At 44.6% G+C, this 19,940-nt stretch overlaps 1 protein-coding gene across 1 annotated transcript; it reads left to right on the top strand.

Moving 5' to 3' along the window:
• Positions 1-7,266: 7,266 nt before the first annotated feature.
• On the top strand, positions 7,267-18,169 carry LOC104575811 (insulin gene enhancer protein ISL-1). The gene is made up of 6 exons (XM_088521755.1): positions 7,267-7,404; positions 8,228-8,417; positions 11,372-11,631; positions 13,470-13,756; positions 15,557-15,724; positions 17,894-18,169. Exons 1-6 carry the CDS (start codon positions 7,377-7,379, stop codon positions 18,008-18,010), a joined length of 1,050 nt encoding a protein of 349 aa, XP_088377881.1. The 5' UTR covers positions 7,267-7,376; the 3' UTR covers positions 18,011-18,169.
• The last annotated feature ends 1,771 nt before the right edge of the window (positions 18,170-19,940 follow it).

Consider the following 19,940-nt stretch of genomic DNA (forward strand, 5'->3'; position numbering starts at 1 on the left):
CCTCATGCTCTCTACTGCATTCACTCCTTGCATGCCTATTTCTTCCTAACACACGACACGGACACATATGGTCTTCAGACCATGTCTAGCCTCTTTTCAGAGCCCCACTTGGCTTTGGCACTCTTGACAACAGCAGGAATGACAAACCCTTTACTGGTTGCACTCATAGTGTTACCCAGAGAACGTGTCATCAAGTATGGTCCAGGGCCAGGACCATGCACATTTACTGACCTGCATCCTCAGGTCAGTAACACATTTTCTTTTCTCTTCAGCCTTTCCCGAAACAAAGTGGAGTAGAACATAGTAGATCATCCACAGGAAAAATGGAAAATCATCTTCAAAGTGTAGAGCATAAAGCCATCAAATTTGCTGAGATCTGCAGTTCAGATACATTTTAAGTGCAGATAGGAAGTTGATACTGTCTAAATATTCCTGATCTACAAAACATATTTGGCAGTGGAATTGTTAAATATTACAAAACTAATTGACCCTATCACAAGGACTTCTAATGCTGAGTTCACCTGCATGTGTTTGTTTATACAGGAAACAGAAGCTGTATGCAATAGAGTTAGAAAAGTCATAACATGTGGATGCAATAACCATAGGGGCAGAAATACATATCACAGAGAGAAACAGAAAAAAAAATGATGACCATTAGCTCAAGATCTTGCTACACTTACTCACGATACATTTATTTTCATGAGCCAAGTCTGAATACAGAATTCTGAGCAATACAAAGGAAACCACAAATAGCTTTAATAATGATTATACCCTCCAGATGAATGTTACAAATGTGCAACATGTGCACTGGTGGTGGTGCAAGGGCTATTGCATTACTACTCTGATTCTCTTTCTGTCTATACACATATATAACCTAATATCGCATGATATACCTTTCATCTTCATAAGTAATGGATGGCACATGTCCCACCACTGGGAAAAATGTTAAGCCGTAAGTTTGTGTTGTGTGCTTCTTCTTAATGTATGATTTATGATTTATTGATGGCTTTTATTTGCCCTGTTCAAAACAGAGACCACTGAAGAACAGTGGACAGTACATAAAACTCCCTCTTCTCCTTTTTTTTTTTTTTTTTCTTTCATGCATGAAAAATGATTGCATGAGGGGTCATGGTCTATCTTTGATTCACTCCTCCACCATGCTGATTGTATTACTTGCACTCAGGATTCTCCTGTTTTGTACATAGCCAAACTTATCAAATTTGTGTCCTCAATTTTGAGACTTGCAGAGCTGGCATTTTGCATTTTTCCTCCTGTTGTAGTGAGGCAAACTGTCCTTAGAATAAGTATAATAAACTGTACTTATTGGTAGATCTGCAAGGATATATATATATATGCAGACAGGGAAGGTGCAGTGTTTATGTACACTGAGATGAAGAAATTCTAACTGTTTTGTGTTCAAGCTTCACCTGATTTTTAGGTCTTTTTAATGCTTTTCTGCTCACTTATTTTGCAAGATTTGTTTTTCAAGCTCTAAGTCAATAGTTGCTAATTTAAAGGGCTATCATTTTACATTTGCGCATACGTATTGTATTGAGCTAGCTAATTTGACCTCTCTAACCTGCTTGCAAATAAATCCGTGTGTTTGCTTTTAGGATAAATACTTATATTTTGATAATAGAATACATTTTGTACAGGGAGGAGCAATAAATATACCTCGTAATGACCAAAGAGGGGTGAGTTTCCTCCATGAGGTCTAAGGCAGAGCTTTCTGCACGGCGAGTTTCAGAGAGATTCAAAACGCTGCTCGTGGCCATGGCAGGGGCTGAGCGGGAGGGTAACTGCCTCGCACGGAAGGGGCTTCGCGTGGCCACCAGGAGCCGCGGGCGGGGATGAAGCCCTCGCTCTGCCGCGCTCCTCGCGTGGGCCGTGGCAGGAGGCCGCCCCACAGCCCCACTCGAGGCCGTTCCGCGCGGACACCGCGGGCTCCCCAGGCCAGGGAGCCGGGGGCGCAGCCACCTCCCTCATCGCAAACTTCGTACTCTTCTGCGGGCCCCGCGGCCGGGGGCAGCGGCCCTCGCACCACCTCGGCGGCTGCTGTTGTTATTACTATTGTTATTATTGTGTTATTACTCCTATTGTTATTGCTCCCGTTATTGCTCCTATCTTTTATTCCCTGCCGCCACGCTGCAGGGCCGCGTTGGTGCTTCTCTCCTGGCGCAGCCCCGTTTCCAGCGCGGACGAGCGCGGTTGCGCGGGGTCCTCCCCGCGTCCCTCTGCACGCAGGCTGGCGGGGGGCGAGCACTCCTGCTCCGCGCTGTCCCCTGCGCCTGCTCCCCTAGGGCTGCGAGGGGACAGCCCGAAGGCGCCCGATCCCCGCCGTCTCCCTTCCCCTCCCCCCCGCCCCCGGAACCCCTGATAAGGTGAGGACTGAAAACAGGGCCTTAAACTCCCTCACTAGGAGAGATTTTTGCTCAGCTCGGAGACAAACTCCCTGCTGTATTTTCTTTCCCCATACACTTCCTGACATGGGGAAGATAACAAAGGGGAAAGTTTAAAGTAATAAATATCCCCGATTCGGCTCGCACTCGCTGTTGGGCTGCATCTGCAGAGCTTGAGTGAAGGCTGGAGAGAAATCGGGGTTTCCAGCTCCCCGGATAGGGTCTCGACCCGGAGCGCTCGCTCCCGAACCGCGCTCTGCCGCCTTCGTAGTATCTTTGGGGATTCCTCCTCCCCTCCCCGACAATTCCTTGGGCATTTATTTTTCCCCGACTGCCAACGACCCTACTCCTCTGCCTATACTTCCCGTTGCAGTTTGTCCATTTCTGCCTGGATTGAAGTCGGGCTGATGTATCTGGCCAGTCCGATGATAGATTTAATGCTCTCAGATAGGACTTCGGGCGGGAAAGGATGGTATTTTTTAAGAGGTAAGGCGATTTGATAAGCCGAGACGTATTATCAAGCCATGAAGGCTTCCTGGCCGCGCAGAAACCCACTGACAGGTTTTCTTGTGTTTTGATAGATTTAGTGCTGTTATGGTACAATTCTCCCTCGCATTCGGTAGCTAAGACTTGAAGATTAAAGATCGCACACCTCTAGATGAATCAAAGCCTGCACGGCGGAGCAGCTAATACATTTAATGATTGATTTCCCGCTGCCCTGCTTCCAGTCTCAGCCTTGTGCGAAGCCCTTTCTCCTCTCCTCGTTCTGCTTGGCCCAGCTGCGACGTCCCCGCCGCAGCCCGCAGGGCGGTCAGAGGAGTCTCTATCTTCGGGAGATGCCTTCTGACAATCACCTTTCTGGCTCAAAGCGCCCTAGGGAAAAGTTTAAAACTGAAGCCAGCTGAAGTGACTGTTCCTTTGCGACGCTATCTCGAATCATCACGATGTCCTGGGGCAAAAATGAGCCCCGCGAGCAGAGTCAGAAGAACCCTGTGTGTGCAAGGACCTTGCTGTCCCTCCATATCAGGTCCGAAGGGCTGAGCCTCTGGGGCATTAACAGGCCGTGCCCGGGGGAGGATGACGTTTGAGAGACCCCCACGCACTTTCATGTCTCCCCCAAAACCCCACAAGCCGGGAGGGATCCCTGCTACCCTCCTCGCGCTGGGGTCTCGGCGGCCGCCGCCTGGCTCAGACACCGCAGCCCTGAGCAGCCTTCGCCGGCAACGGCGCCCAGCCCTCCCCGCAGGGCTGTCTCCCTTCCAAAACCTACACCGCTTCTTTATTTATTTCCCAAAGCGGATTTGTTTTTTCATCATCTTTGTCATTATTATCATTATTTTCCTCTTTTTCTTTGTTCCTTTCTTTAGCCACCGTAGTTTTTATAGCTAAGTAAACTCAGGACGAAATCGATCATTTTTATTTACGGAATGGAAGGGATTAATCCCCTCTGTCCGTTTGGGGTTTGGTTTAGGTGCGTTTTTTTTTTTTTTTTTTTTTCTTTTCTCTCCAATGAATATAATATCATTTGAGCCCTGAACGTGGTGAAAGCTATTGACTGCTGTGCAGAAACACCGACTTTTACCAGATTCCCCAGTACCCTTCCAAAAAGCAAATAAATAAGAAAAGAAAAAAAAATCAAGAAAAAGATAGAATTAACATATTCTTTCGGAAGTGTTTATATATCTTCCCATTCACGTGTATATTGATATTATAAAAGAGAAATCCTTCTGCAGGGTTTTTCTCTAAATACCTTATTCATTGAAGCTGGCAGTTCCACTCATTATTCCACTCCCTTAAACCCGATTCTGATGCTGGCTAAATATAGAGCTTCACCTTCCTGGCAACGCGAATCGAATACACAGTAAGCAAATCAGTAGCACAGGAGGGGAAGAAAACCTTGATCAAAGCCCTCCTTTTCTTCCCAATCCTGGTTTGCTGGGGCGGAGACAGGTTTCTTCCTTACTCTGCACATCATTTGCAATCAATGATCAAATACAGTCACCTCTCCCAGAAATAGTAGGTTAATAGTAGATGTAAAAAAAAAAAAAAAAAGAACAAAAAAGTTGGGGGTGGAGGTTAATAGAAGAAAAATCAGACTGAGTTGTTTTCAAACAGAGGTGTATCGCTGAGAATTAAGATGCATTATTTCACAACTGGGAGGGCAAAATAAGCTATATATGTATGTATTAATCGGCCTCATGTTAAAATTAAATACAAACATCTATGGAGAAGAATGCATAGGACAGAATACAGAAACACACCTTCCACATTTAAGTCTCTCTCTCTCTCAAAAAAAATCAAGGATTCCCTTCTCGACTCTTCTCGATCACTGAGATTAGACTCTTGTTAAGAGTCGTTGTTGTTGTTTTTTTTTTTTTTTTTCAGTGCACAGTGCGCCGAGGTCACCCCGGGGGCTGGGGTGGCTGTCTCTCGGCGTGCTCCCTTCCGCAGGGTTTATTTGTGCAGAATATCGCGCAGAAAGGCACGAAAGGTCAGAAAAGCGTCCGTCCCGGCGGGGCCGCAGGGCTGTCCGCGGCCACCAGAGGTCGCCGCTGCGCGCGCGTGGCCCGGGACGCGCTCGGCCGCTGCGCTCGGGCCACGCAAGGGGCCACGGGGCCAGCTGGGCTACCGGGGGAATGACTTGGTCGCGGGGAATAGCTGAATTCCCTTCGCCACGGTCTGCCCCAAACCACGTTCCCTCTCGCACCCGCTATTTGCAAGCACTGAAAATACCTTTCCGCAGAGACCAGGCACGGACACGGACGTGGTCGGTGCGGGGGCCGGGCCGGGCACGCATGGCAGGCAGCAATGCACGAGGCGAGGAGAGCAGAAGTGCCCATTGCTAAAGGTTTGCCCCAGACACGTGTGCGGCTGCCAGGAGCTGCCAGTAATTCGTGGTAATTCCTTCTCGGTTTACTCAGCTAAAACGCAGTCAAATAAACTACATACATATACATACATATACATATACATATACATATACATATACATATACATATACATATATATAAATAACATCCATATATACCAATACATACATCTATATGCATATATTCACATTGTTGGTCTGTTCGAAGACAAGTGAGACACTGTAAAGTTGCGTTTCCCATTGTTTATTTAAGCCTCACATATGTAAAGCGACTGAGTGTGTTTATAACCATATCTCTGCCTTCTGACACTATCTTGAGATCATTTCAAGGTGGATTAGTTGTCTCTCCAAGTGGCAGCGCTCGGTCCTGCTTCTTGATTTAAATAAACCGGAGGGAGGTTTGTTTTCTGAGTATTGCAAAAAGAAAATATCTCGCAAACTAAGTTAAGGCTCCGGAGATCCCTCGTGTTTAGTAGCTGTCTCATCAACAAACACAAGTTTCGGAACTTTTTCTTGGTTGCTTCGTGGCAATAAGATTTCGCCGCGGGCGTGTGTTGTGCGCAAATATGTCTTTGACTCTCGGTTGCTTTTAAAAACAAAACAGGACTTTGAAAAAATATATTTTCATGATGAATACTGGTTGGAGGGCCATCCTGTAGCTCAGCCCGGGGGGTGGAGGCGCACGGAGGAAGAGGATTTGGGCCGGTTTGGGCAGCTCTGCGTTGGGCCGGGCTGCGAGACTGCGCAGCGGGGCGCAGGCTGCACGCCGGCCCGTGCACTGGGCTCCCCGCGCAACCCGCACTCGGCGGCTTCACTTTCCTCTTCTCCTGGCGAAATTAAGGGATTCTCCACCGGGAGAGGCAGAAGTTCTTCACTTTTCTCTTTTTCCTTTTTTTTTTTAACTTTCCTTTTATGCACATCTCTGTTCCTGATCACCCCACGAAGTGTCTAAACATAAGATACTTTTTAAATTAAAAAGAAAAAAAAAAGATGAAAGAAATAAAGAGAGAAAGAAAGAAAGGGGTGGGGGAAAGGGTTTGGAAAAGACATTGATAGAATGGAGGGAGTGCTTAGAGACAACTTAAGGTAAATATTTGCACCGTCTTCTATTTTGTGTTTAACAGAAATACACGAAGCTTTTACCTACAGTCTTAAGAGAGAAGGAGACTGCAGGAAAACATAAACATCACAGGGTGTAGACGGAACTCTACCCAGCCAACTCGCCCTGCCACTGCCTGCTGTGGGGAGCTTTGCCTATTCAAACCAGAGCAATTTCTCCCGCCTAGGAAAGATAAATGTTAGGGAAGGAAATAGCTGGATGAGACTCCTTTCCGTCCCTCTATCTCTCCCCCCCCCCCCCCCCCGCCCCGCCAAAAAATAAAAAATAAATAAAAATAAAAGCCTGCAAATTGTAAATAAGGCACGGCAAAACCCAGAGAGGGGAACGGGTGGGGGAGCCCATATAGGCCCAGGGAGGAAAAAAAAAGAAAGGAAAAAAGGAGGAGGATGAATGACCAGAAGAAGTCATAAAGGGAAATACAGATGAGGAGAGAAAAGAAGGGAAAAGAATAAGGGGAAAAGAAAAGTTGCCGCCCGAGCTGGGACTGCCGGGGCGCGAGCCGCGGGAATATGATAATGAAGGAGCTGCGCGGCGCCTCCCGCAACCAATGGGCGCCCGGCGGGCGTGACGTGGCGGCGCGTGACGTCAGGCCAATGGCGAGCGGGCTGAGTTGGAGCAAAGAAGTTTGAGTAAGAGATAAGGGCGAGGCGAGCGCCGGGCGAGCAGCCCCAGCCCCGCGTCGCCACCTCCGCCGCCACTGCTGCCACCGCCGCCGCCACCGCCGCCGGGCCCGCCAGCCGCGTCCGCAGCCCTGACAGCCTCTCCCGCCTTCCTGGCGGCGCCTTCTTATTGTTTTTAATTATTATTTTTTCTACCCCCTCTTCGTTTCGAGTCTTTTTGTTGTTGTTGTTATTATTATTATCGCTACTTTTTTTTTTTTTTTTTTTTTTTTTTTTGTTCTTAGCTGCAGCTCTCAAAAGTCTACCTTGGGGTTCTTAAAACGCAACCGTACACCATTTCACTGTGGACATTACACCCTCTCACAGATATGGGAGACATGGGAGACCCTCCAAAAAGTAAGGCGGAATTTTACCGTTCTTGGAATAAATGTGCTCTCTGTTGTGATGGTCTCAGGCAGGCGCTAAGGAGTGGAACTTCACTTGAATGGTAGAGAAGGTGTCTTTGTTGCCATGCCTGCATGTTTGCTGTGTTTTAACGTCGTATGTTAATAGTATAGCCTGGGGTCCTGCTCTATTTTAAAGTTTGGGGAGCAGGCAGGACCTTAAGGGGCTCTCCAGTCACGAAGCCTTAAATTCCCTTCGTGCTAGAGCTCAGATCTGGCTACCTAGCCCTGCCGGGGGATGAGCACGGGACTTGCCAAAGAGCAAGTGACACCCGTAACGGTGCTTGTCGCTAGCAGCCTCCAGCCCCGTCCTCGACGGCAAACGGCTGAATGGGAAGTGCACCTAACCACGCGTTCACCGTTCCCAACTAGAGCCTCTTAAAAAAAGAATGTGGTCAAACGCATATATGCTCTCCTCGTAAGGAAAGGAATTGCAGCAAAGAAACAGCGAAATGAAACATAAAGCGACGAGGCAGTTTGAAGTTTTGATGCCGCGCAAGGCTGGCGAAATGAGGAGCTGCACCCCGAAGAAGGCTCACATCTGCATTTTAACGTATGTTCCGCCTCCTCTCCCAAGGAGTCGAGGTTTTGATGGCACACTTCATTGCCATCCAAAAGCATAATATTCTTAAGAAAGAAAGAAAGAAAGAAAGAGAAAAAAAAAAAAAAAAAAAAAAGCTCCCAGAGTACGCCCTATAAGGGAACGACACTGAAAGTGTGTTTATCTCTGCAGGAGAGTAAACGATTAGTCAATCATGTATTTATTTTCATTTCAGAAAAACGTCTGATTTCCCTATGTGTTGGTTGCGGCAATCAAATTCACGATCAGTATATTCTGAGGGTTTCTCCGGATTTGGAATGGCATGCGGCGTGTTTGAAGTGTGCAGAGTGTAATCAGTATTTGGACGAGACCTGTACGTGCTTTGTTAGGGATGGCAAAACCTACTGTAAAAGAGATTATATCAGGTACGCCATTTATGTTGCTTAATTATTCGGTGAGATTTTTTTTAAACTTTTAAATCTGACAGAGGCAGGACAAGAAAAAAATACGGAGGAGGAGGGTGAAAGGACGATTGCGATATTTTTAAGCGAATGCCCCAAAGGTAAACAGATGAAGGGGAGAAAAGTTCGAGCCGACAAGTTTTTAATTGCCTAAGTTAAAATGCAAATCTCTGTATAAATAAAAACACACTCGGAAGCAGATAGTGACTGAGTGCGACCCTCCTGAGGATTTTGGCAATGTTCTCTATGATTCTGACAAAGTGGGAAACCATATGAAACGGCGGCTCTTTCCACTGTTAGAAGGGATTAAGAGCAACACGGAACTGAGGGCTCTCAGCCCCAACCTGCGAAATGCATCTCTGTGTGTTTTGCAAAGGCACAGGGGCTTTCATAAGGAAGGTACCTCAAGCATGTAAAAATAAATCCACGGGCAAGCATATCTATTTAAGCCAAGCCTGTAAAAAACAACAACAACAACAAAACAAACAAAATCGAACTTTCTTTTAGAAGCAGGGATTCATTTACGGGAAGGTTAAAAACTGGTCTGAAATGTTTCTTCTCTAAAATAACTGACATTTAATCTTTTTAAATATTAACCCCTTTGGTGATATCTGACTGCCTTTTCTTTCTTATCTTATCTGTACTGATGAATTAGACAGAGCAGATCAAATTGCCCATCATCTGTTCGCGAACAATTGGGTATATTTAGATAATGGAACCGCTTCCTTCCTCACATTAAAATCTGGTAACTGATAAAATGTGAGAGTTGCCAATCCTGACACTACAGAGAAACCAAAGCAGGAATTTCAAGTGTGTTTATTATTTGTACTCCTGGGTCATGGTGATCCGTTTTAGTAGCGTCTACTTGGTTTGCCAAACCAGAACTTCGCATTGAGGTATGGACACTATTTTGTTTATGGAAAGTTTCAAGAGCAAATATCTCCCAGCAAAGGCACCATTCTAATTTCTTTGTAATTCTGAATTGAAATAAAGAAAATCTTTACTTCTCCTTCGGACGATTCGCAAGCAGATCATTCCTTTAAGCTACATTGTGAGGTTATTCTCAAAGTTTTGCTATCTCCAGAAGTAACCCACTCTCTTTCTTTTGCATTACTTTTAAGTGCGTTTTCGGACGGTGCTTTTAAACGTCGTCCTTTCGTTGATTGCAAAAGAAAGGAGCACGTCGGGGAGTGAGATGTACTTACTTAACCTTTTGTGATAATTCGCGCTCATAATTTAAACAACAAAATCTGCAACTTTTTAAAGTTTCCACGCCATAAGTTTCATTTGCTACAATATTTAAAATAAGAGCTGTATATTATGCGCGAATCGACCTTAAGTTAGACTCTGACCTAATATATAATTGCCAGACATGTGGGCAATCCCCTTCACCAACTTTTCTACCTATTAATTCATAGACTTGGCGAACACTCTGTTCCTTTGAGGTTTAGTCGTTTTTTTTTTTTTTTTCACAGAACGACGTAATTTAGAGGTTGTTGAGGCTGAATATATAGAAAAAAGCTCTAAAGTCGCACCTAAATAAACACCCATGCCCACAAATATATATCGCAGACTGTATCTCTCTCTGTAATGAAGTGGAATGCGGGGTGTATGAATATTAGTTCAAAATTAAGAAAAGTTCTTATGGGTGTGTGGGTTGCCTACAAGTCTGCATGTGTGTGTGTGCACACATTTAATTATGGAATTATGTTAACTGTATTAAATGCCGAGGAAGCTGGTTGAGGTGGGAGACGAGGCTGTGCAGCTGTAGGAAAGGGAGCTGGAGCGATTTCCCGTGTTCACCTAGTGATGTGTGAGTTGTCCCCCCTCTCCTGCATGGGGATGAGAACCCCGCCACCACCTCCAGAGTGTGTCCCCAGAAACGCATTATTTGCTGCGCAGAGTTGTCAGCGGGAAGTTTCTCTTCCATTCGTGCAGAAAGTCTCAATTCAAGGTGGGAGAAGAAAGGAGAAGGAGTTGTGAGACTGAATTATGAGAAGGCTTGTAAAGCCAAAGCATTGGAAATGCATTTTATCAAGGGGATCGGGAGGGAGGAGAATTACTCTGGTATATATATGCGTGTGCACATATAGCGACGGGTGTGTGAGTGTGTGTGTAAATAAAACTTCGAAATAGAAAGAAATATGGTGGAAAAGAGTAACGGGAAGGGTCGTGGTCCCTAGCGAAGCCACCGCTGCCGTGTCCTAGAGGTGGAGCGGCCGGGACGCCGAGCGCCTCTGTAGAGGCACAAGTTCCGATTGGGGTCCGCACAGAAAGAGCAGCTTTTAGCGGGGCTGGCGCATGTGTGAGGGAGGGCGATGTTAGGCGAAGCTAGCAGAGCTGGAAGTCCCTTTCTCCGCTGTACCCGAGCGGTTTGGTCATCCCTGGGCTAAGCTAGGTCAGGAGCGTCCAGGAGGGAGGGAGAGGGCAGGGATGTCCCCTTGCCTTGTGCAGCCCGGGCTCCGGGGGAAGAGGGAAAACTCCTAAATCTTTGGGAAGGGGCGTTTTCGGGTTTTCGGTTTCTCCTGCTCTCTCTCTCTCTCTCCTTCCCCTCCCGCCGCTCCCTTCCTTTCCCATCTCAGTTCATCGGGGTGCCCAGATCCCCGCTGTCTTTCGCAGCAGGGGGGATCTGGGCACTGGCAGCAACCGCATGCGTTTTGTTCCTTCCCCCTCCTGGCTTCTGTGTTTTAAAGGCTTGTTTAACTAGTGAGCTGCGTGTGGCGCGTCTAAGTGGGGCCACGGTGCTGACCAGGAGCGGGAGTGAAAAACCTCTCTTTCTTTTTTCCCCCCTTCCTTTCTTTCTTCTTTCCCCCCCACCCCCTCCCGCCCCCCTCGCCGCCATCCTCCTCTCCTGCCTTCCCCTTCCCCCTCCCGCGCTCTCCCTCCTTCCTCTCCTCTCGGGGCCGGGCCCTGCTCAGGTTATACGGCATCAAGTGCGCCAAGTGCAGCATCGGCTTCAGCAAGAACGACTTCGTGATGCGCGCCCGCTCCAAGGTCTATCACATCGAGTGCTTCCGCTGCGTGGCCTGCAGCCGCCAGCTCATTCCCGGCGACGAATTCGCGCTGCGGGAGGACGGCCTCTTTTGCCGGGCGGACCACGACGTGGTGGAGAGGGCCAGCCTGGGCGCGGGGGACCCACTCAGCCCGCTGCACCCCGCCAGACCGCTGCAGATGGCAGGTACTGCCCCGGCCCGCCCGGCCCGGCCCGTGGGGGGCCCCGAGTCGCCTTTGCAGGCGCCTTGCATGGGGTCCGGGCGCCGGGGCAGCAGCCGGAAGGGGACCACGCGTGTCCGCGTGGCTCCGTGGGCTGCTGAGCTGAGCCGGCGGCGGGGGGAGACTCCCGCGGGCGGGACCCGCGTCCTCAACGCCTCCAGCAGCGCGGAGGTGCCTCAGTTTCCCCCTTCGCCTCCGGGGCAGTAGGATGACAGGGCCCTTTCCTCTCAGCCCCGTAGAGCATGGGCAGGAGCTGCTTTAAGCCTTGGTGGAAGCGGGTCCGAAGCAGACTTCATAACTACAGGCGAACACTCAGGCTGTAATTTAAAACTGTCAACAAGCTAATCTTCAGTAATTGCCTTTTAAAGTGACTCGGCCTTCTTGAAACGTCTTATGTGATTTGATGAGAATTTCTTCTTAAAACTCGGCATTGTTGCTTCGGACCCGACACACCTTCTATAAGTTTCCCTTACACTTTTAGTTCTCGACATGTATGCTAGGCAATCAGAGAGGCTCAGCTTCAGGAAAGGGCTCGCCCTTCAAGGCGAGGATGCCAGGGAATAGTGCCATGCAAGTAACTGTACCTGGAAAAGTTATTTACAAACAAACACAGACATATTCAAAAGGCAACTTTTCCTGCTTCTGAACTACCTTGAAGTAGCATATCTATATACAGCAAAAAATCACATCGCTGATGTGTGCAGAATTTTAGAGAAATTGTGCATGCTCCCAGCAGCGGGTTTGTGCACGTCTCAGGAAGGCAGATGTGTCTGCACGTAGAATATTTGAAGTATTCTTATTGTCTTCATTGAATTTACATTTTATTATCAGAGGAGTCGTAACACGACTGTGCAAAGCACCTTTGGATATTAGACAGGCAAGCTTTTAGGAAAAAAAAAGTTTATTTTATTTTTCCCCCCTTGACTGGGTCAAATTACATCTAGATAGCTATAGCTACATAATACACTGAAGAATATCAGGATCATAGGAATATATTTATCTCATGATGTGACTTTATCCATTGGTTTGCATTTCCTGACGTTTTCCATAAGTTGCTAGGCTTGCTCCCCTTTTAAAGATCTGGCTAAACAGACGTATTTTTTAAGTGTTCATCAAAAGTTGACACAAATTCACTTGGCATCTCCACTTTCTAAAATAGATTCCTGCCTCTCGAGCTCCCGGATACGGGTCTCTCATGAGATTTTCTATCATGATCATGGTGCAGTGGATTTTGGCTTGTTTTGCTCTGATTTGGAAGCACCAGACTGCTGTGAGCTGCTGCAAGTTATTGTAGCCTCCAGCAAAACTGAGTTAGATCCAGCATGCAAGAAGCAGGCTGGAATTAAGATTAATTTTAAAAGTGTTTTGTTAATTTTCGGGCCAAAAATCTGCTTTGGTGATTTGTCATGAAATAAGTACATAAAATCCTCCCCTTCCTTTCCTAGCGCACGCACACTTTAGTGATCACTCCCTCCCCTGTCAAAGCTCACACATGTTCAAGCCTCTGTCATTTAGGTTTTTTGATTCTTGTTCTTTTCTTTTTTTCGGGGGGGGTGGCGGGGGGAGGGTTAATTAACTCTGAAGACAGAAATGCCACTCCTGTCACTCTATGGGTGCATAAAGACGAGGAGGCTGCAGGAGCCCCGACGGAGCTGCCTGCTTAACGCCCTTTGCAAGAGGGTTCATCACCCACCCTCCTCGCAAAATCCGCCTCGCCTTAACCCACCCGCTTACCTCGTAGCCCGTACAGGCTTCTGCCTCCTACTTATGGGGATCCTCTTCCCCCTCCCCCTTCCCTTACAGCAGAACCTATCTCTGCCAGACAGCCAGCTCTGCGACCCCACGTCCACAAGCAGCCCGAGAAGACCACCCGAGTCCGGACTGTCCTTAACGAGAAGCAGCTTCACACCTTGAGGACCTGCTACGCCGCCAACCCCAGACCCGACGCACTCATGAAGGAGCAACTGGTAGAAATGACTGGCCTCAGCCCGCGGGTCATCAGGGTTTGGTTTCAAAACAAGCGATGCAAGGACAAAAAAAGGAGCATTATGATGAAGCAACTTCAGCAGCAGCAGCCCAATGACAAAACTGTAAGTGACTTTAGTCTCTGACCCGTGCGCTGCCTTCCTTCTCGCGGCAGAATCGCGTGGGCTATGTCCACCCTGGCAGCCTCCGGGGGTTGCTCTGGTGCTTTTGATTTTGTGGGAGCTCCGCTAAAACAAACAGCGTAATGCAGCTTAAAAATTATCTGTTCGGTCTGTTACCTGTGCCATTAAAACAGACCACAGCGAGAAGCCGATATAGGCGGCTCAAGCGAACACATGCTTTTTTTTTTCTTTTTTTTTTTTTTTTGGTGGGAGGAAGCTGGGAGTCTGAGAGGTCGGCGTGGATTAGCATAACTTCTCTGCAGAATGAATTGAACCCTGCAGAGCTTATGGGATGTAATAAGCCTAGCCTTGTGTAATATTTATATTACAAATGCGAACGACTCCTTGAGGGGAAAAAGAGGCATTCGCTCTCTTCAATGGCATTATAGAGGAGTAAAACCGAAGTTCTAAAGTGAAATCTGATGTATTTTCTTAGCACTTTATCTGTAATCTGTATGTGTGTGTCTGTCAGTGCACGAACAGTAGAAAAAGATGAATACAATAGAAAGGTTTGGATTTATCATCGTGCATAAATATTATTAAATATATAGTCGTCACATAGAAATATTGAGTTTTTGTCTGTGGGCATTCGCGCGTGGTGCAAATAAGCGGAAAGCGCAGGATTCAGCATAGCAACCTGGCGGTCTCCATTTTAAACCAACTTTTTTTTTTTTTTTCCTTTTCTTTGTAGCCCACTCGAAGAAGAGTCTTTTATTCTCCCTCTATATATTGACTGACTTGAGAATGACTATTAATTCATAAGGCTGCCTAGTTAAGTGGAATTTAAGGAGTTTCATTTTACCCTGTTGGAATGCAATAAAACACGACGTTATTAACTCGCCTGAACAATCTATTCGTCGAGGCTTGGAGTTATTTTGTACACAGTGGCCGCACCACAGGGCATACTGGGAGGGCTGGGGGTTTCTTTTTCCCCTGTGTTTTTCTTTTTGGAAAGAGAGCGGTACTAACGGAGCCCAGGTTTACTGCGCAGTAGATATACGATCCAGTTAAGGTCACGCAGAACAAAACCAGCCTGCGTGCAAGATAGAAAGGCGGCATTAACCATTTCTTGCACTGAGCCCTACATCGGCGGCCGAGAGGAGCGCTTGCGGCTAGGTCGTCTCTTTTCCCCCCCTTTCTTTCTCTCTTTCTTTCTCTCTTTCTTTCTCTCTCTTTCTTTCTTTCTTTCTTTCTTTCTTTCTTTCTTTCTTTCTTTCTTTCTTTCTTTCTTTCTTCTTTCTTTCTTTCTTTCTTTCTTTCTTTCTTTCTTTCTTTCTTTCTTTCTTTCTTTCTTTCTTTCTTTCTTTCTTTCTTTCTTTCTTTCTTTCTTTCTTTCTTTCTTTCTTTCTTTCTTTCTTTCTTTCTTTCTTTCTTTCTTTCTTTCTTTCTTTCTTTCTTTCTTTCTTTCTTTCTTTCTTTCTTTCTTTCTTTCTTTCTTTCTTTCTTCTTTCTTTCTTTCTTTCTTTCTTTCTTTCTTTCTTTCTTTCTTTCTTTCTTTCTTTCTTTCTTTCGCCTTGGGAAGAATACGAGGATTAAAGGGAAAGAAGGTAAACTTCCACAGTGATAAATGCAGCGGGTAGAAATAGCCTGGTCTAGAGCAGAATAGAGTAAGACATTCACAGCAGATTAACAAAGCAAATACAAGCGACTGTATAGATAAGATAGAAAGCAGTTTATTGACTCAGCGCTTATACACAATAAAGTTAACCAAGCTCATTAACATCTCTTGCTGGCTGTTTACAGAATATCCAAGGGATGACAGGAACTCCGATGGTGGCTGCTAGTCCTGAGAGACACGATGGTGGTTTACAGGCGAACCCAGTGGAGGTGCAGAGTTACCAGCCGCCTTGGAAAGTACTGAGTGACTTCGCATTGCAGAGTGACATAGATCAACCTGCTTTTCAGCAACTAGTAAGTGTCAGTTCCCAGCCTAAATAGGCCGGTGTCTACCCGGGGGCAGAGCCATGGGGGATTCTCTAAAGCTGACGGATGCCCTCAGAGAGATGGAGCAATTCAGACTAGCCGAGTTTTCCTGAAAGTACGAAGTGGGCGATTACGATAATGTGAAAATGAATAAATGCAGCAAATTCAAGTGATTTAGCAGGGCTCGATGAAAAACCTGCCATTGTCAACAGTAGAGTTCTTGTTGGTTTGAGTAGAATCTGGGTAAGGCCTGACCCAGCCCTGAAACTACTTCAGCTCACTTACTCCTGAAAACCCGAAAGCACTGCTATCCAGAGAACAAAAACATTCTTCTTGTATCATTTAGTGTTATATATATTTATGAAAGCAGTTTCTAAAATTGATCCCCAGCCAATTTCAGCTTTAAAATATAGAATGTATTTTAATCACATGATTGCAATAATAGTTTAATTGAACTACTGAAACTCTTGTTTTACAGGTGTACCTCTGGGTATAACTTTCTGCAGATATAAATACAGATAAATACACATATGCATGTATATATATATGGAAACATATATGTATATATATATATATAGAGAGAGATTTATATCTCCTTACATATATATGTTGTGCCTTGGAAGGGAATTGTTAATACGTGGTCACATGCAAAAGCAAAAAATATGATGGACTGCCTTAAGCCAAAAGAAAACAGACATTTTAGAATAATTTCTGTTCTTAACTCACTTCCTTATGCCTACATCATTTGGCAGCTCATATGGGACCATATCATCTGCAATACTTAGGCCCAACAAGGTGAATTAGGACAGAAGTTCTACCTTAACTCTATTTCCTGGCCTAAGTGTGTTAAAACCAGATCTTTAAAATAATAAGGTACGTTGTGTATGGTCTTTCAGTGATTCAGAGTAATAACTAATGGTGCAACATTACTATATAGATCATTTTTGATTGTTGGTGTTTTTCTACAACATGAATTAACACAAAATAAGGATTTACAGCTATACCAAGAAATGTTTTCAGGCTGTTTCAGCTTAGTGTCCCACTCTTTTCGAGGATTTTTATTTTCTGGGCTATGGCTAGTTTGCAGGCTCCCCCAGCACACTGTGTGCTCTGGAGCACAGCCTCTCACACCACCTTTCCTCCAGAGCTGCCACTGTTTTTCTTGTTTTAATCAAGCTGTCAAGCAGACTCAAGAGAAATTGATCTCTTTTGGCTACTTTATTTATTGTGCCTTAACACAACAAGACTTTAAAAGCTCTGATGCAGTTTTTTTTCTAAAGAATAGGTCTAAAAGCAGAATTGAAGGTAGATATCCCAAATAGACACATGCATATGGATAGAGAGATGGATGTTGATGTGTTTTGAGCCTCATATAGACAAATAGTTAAAGAACTGTGGACAGAACAGTTAGCTCAGGCACTATTCATGCCACTGTTTGCCCATCTCTAATCTCAAAAGGGCTTTAATAGTGGGGTGGGCCAGGTAAATAGGTGCCAAGGAATTGCATGTGGATTAGGAAGGCTATATCCTTCAAATGTCCCTTCCCAAGGCTGAGCCTGACCTAACAGAGTTACAGGGCTTGTTAGAATGGACAAACCTTTTTATTTTATTTTATTTTTAAAAAATTTTTATTTTTCCTCCACAACTAACTTTTGTTAGAAAGAGATGCCATCCCTTCCAAAGAGCATTTGGACCGAAAGGAGGTTTTCTTAAAGGAAGGTGCCTTCTGCTCCTGAATATTTGCCCCAGGTTTAGTGTAGTATATGGAAAAAGGGGAAGAAATAACCTTTCTGTCTCATGTCAGAAAACACTTGAACTCCTAAATAATTGACTAGAACATCCTGTTGGGACTGCCACTCTTGCAAGATGTGGAAGAAGGCGTCATTAAAATATTTGTTTGTTTGTTTACTTGATTTTTTTTTCCTGGTCTGATTTCTTCAGTTATTTGACCGAAGGCCTGAAGAAGATTCTAGTGAAGTCAGTGTGGAAACTAAACAAAACAACAAACAGTGACACAGCTCCTGCTGAGATGGACCAGGCCTCTTGGCCTGTATATTTATTTTTGTTATCTTCTTTGCCCCTCTTGCTACTTTTCTTTGATTGTTACAATTGTAAAGATTCTACTTTTTCCTATTTTTCTTCCTTTTTTTTTGGCAGGTTAATTTTTCAGAAGGAGGACCTGGTTCCAATTCCACTGGAAGTGAAGTAGCATCAATGTCCTCTCAGCTCCCAGATACACCCAACAGCATGGTAGCCAGTCCTATTGAGGCATGAGGAACATTAATTCAGATTTCTGTTGTTGTTGTTTCTGCCCTTACCCTCACCCCTGTTGGAGAGAGTGGGAAAGTGATCACGTTGGGCTGACTCCGAAATTTAGGGGGAAAAATATTTAACAACCCTGTTAATGAACCTAGCAAAGAACCACTCCATGAGATGAACAGAGTCTTTTTCGAAATGACAAGGTAATATGGTAGCAACACTGTGAAGACAATCATGGGATCTTACTAGAATAAATATAAAACAAAAGCCCACGCTAATCAATGATCAGAGGAGGATTGAAGAGAGACGATTTCAAAATGCAGAGGATTTGTACTCGTGGATCTCAAAAAAGAAAGAAAAAAAGATAAATAAATTCGTTTTTATTTGACTGTATGTCTTAGAGAGAAACCAAGGTAGAGGGACTTTCTATCTAGTCCATCCTAATCTGAATGGTGCTGTTTCTATATTGCTCATTGCCTTGCCAAAAGGAGCTCCAATAGGTTTTCCATCATCAGGAAAGAAATAATTTAGCCCCGCGTTGTTGAAAGATTCATTGCAGGAAGGTGGAGCTGCGTTGGTTTGGTTTGCAATGGTGGGTTTTTTCGTTGTTGTTGTTGTTGTTTTGTTTGTTTCTTTGTTTTAAGTTGACTCTTAACACGGCAATATTTCCTGCATCTTTTATAGCATGTACTGTAGCGGGGTTTTGATTTTTTTGTTTGGTTGAGATCCATCCTCTATCAAGTCTGACGCGATAAAAATAGGTTTTTAAATTCCTCTTTCAGAACCAATTTATAAAAGCGTTGCAACAAGGTATACCTCTATTTTGCCACAAAGCGTCTCGGGACTGTGTTTCAAATGTGTTCGTCCAAGAACCTTCCCCTCCCCCAAAGATGTGTATAGTCATTGTTTAAAAAGACCGTTTCTCTCTCTCTCTCTCTCCCTCTCTCTGTCTCTTTCTCTCTCTCTCTTCTCTCTCTCTCTAGAAATAAAGAGAAAAAAAAAGAAAAAAAACAGAAAAAGAAAAAAAAAAAAAAAAGGAAAAACTGCCCTATTTGTTTGCTCTTGCATTGCAAAATTATAAGTAATTTATTATTTATTATCGGAAGACTTGCCACTTTTCATGTCTTTTGACTCGATTTTTTGTTTGCTGAAGAAAAAGAAAAAAAAAGAAAAAAAAAAGAAAAAAAAAAGAAAAAAAGAAAAGATTGTACCGTGGTCTTTGAATTATATGTCTAATTCTATGTCGTTTTGTCCTTTTTTTTCTTAAATATTATGTGAAATAAAAGCGCCAATATGTAGAATTATTATATCTTCAGGACTATTTCACTAAATAAGCGTTTGGAATAGAGAAAATAATAAGAATATTAATATTAATATTAAATAATGAACAAAGTTCCCTCTTTTTAAATATTTACAAGTTAGCAGCTAAAATACCTGAAATAAAATATTGCATGCAAAGCAGGTCGTTATTAGATGAAATCAGTGTGATATTTTATTGCAAGTATTAACGACCAGCTTGTAACTTTCCGTTTCAACAACTGTATCAGGGCTAGTTTAATGCCTTAGCTTTCAATTGATAACATTAGAAGCTCTTTTCTCCCCCTCCCCCATTCCTTGACTTTAAGGGGATATTACTCTAGGCATGATCTGACATAATGTTAAGACATCTAAAGAACTGGGAGCTCAGGCTTTTTGCTGGGCTCTGTTATTTTTAAAAAAATAATAATAAAAAGAAGTGCTGTATACCAAAGCCTCGTTGTTGAGATTGTTGAAGTGACCTGTACTTTAAGTATAAGCCTCCTGATAAAAGGGACGCTTTTTGCTTAACAAGTCAAGTATGACCATTATTTATCAGTGTCTGCTGTCAAAACGACTTGAGAAATGCTGCAGGAGAAATAGGATCGAGGGGATATTGCTGTGAAATTGCACGATCGGTGTTCCTTAT

This window comes from Tinamus guttatus, unplaced genomic scaffold (genome assembly GCF_059628265.1).
Source record: "Tinamus guttatus ecotype Peru unplaced genomic scaffold, ASM5962826v1 Tinamus_guttatus_pri_ptg000132l, whole genome shotgun sequence".
NCBI classification, from domain to species: domain Eukaryota; kingdom Metazoa; phylum Chordata; class Aves; order Tinamiformes; family Tinamidae; genus Tinamus; species Tinamus guttatus.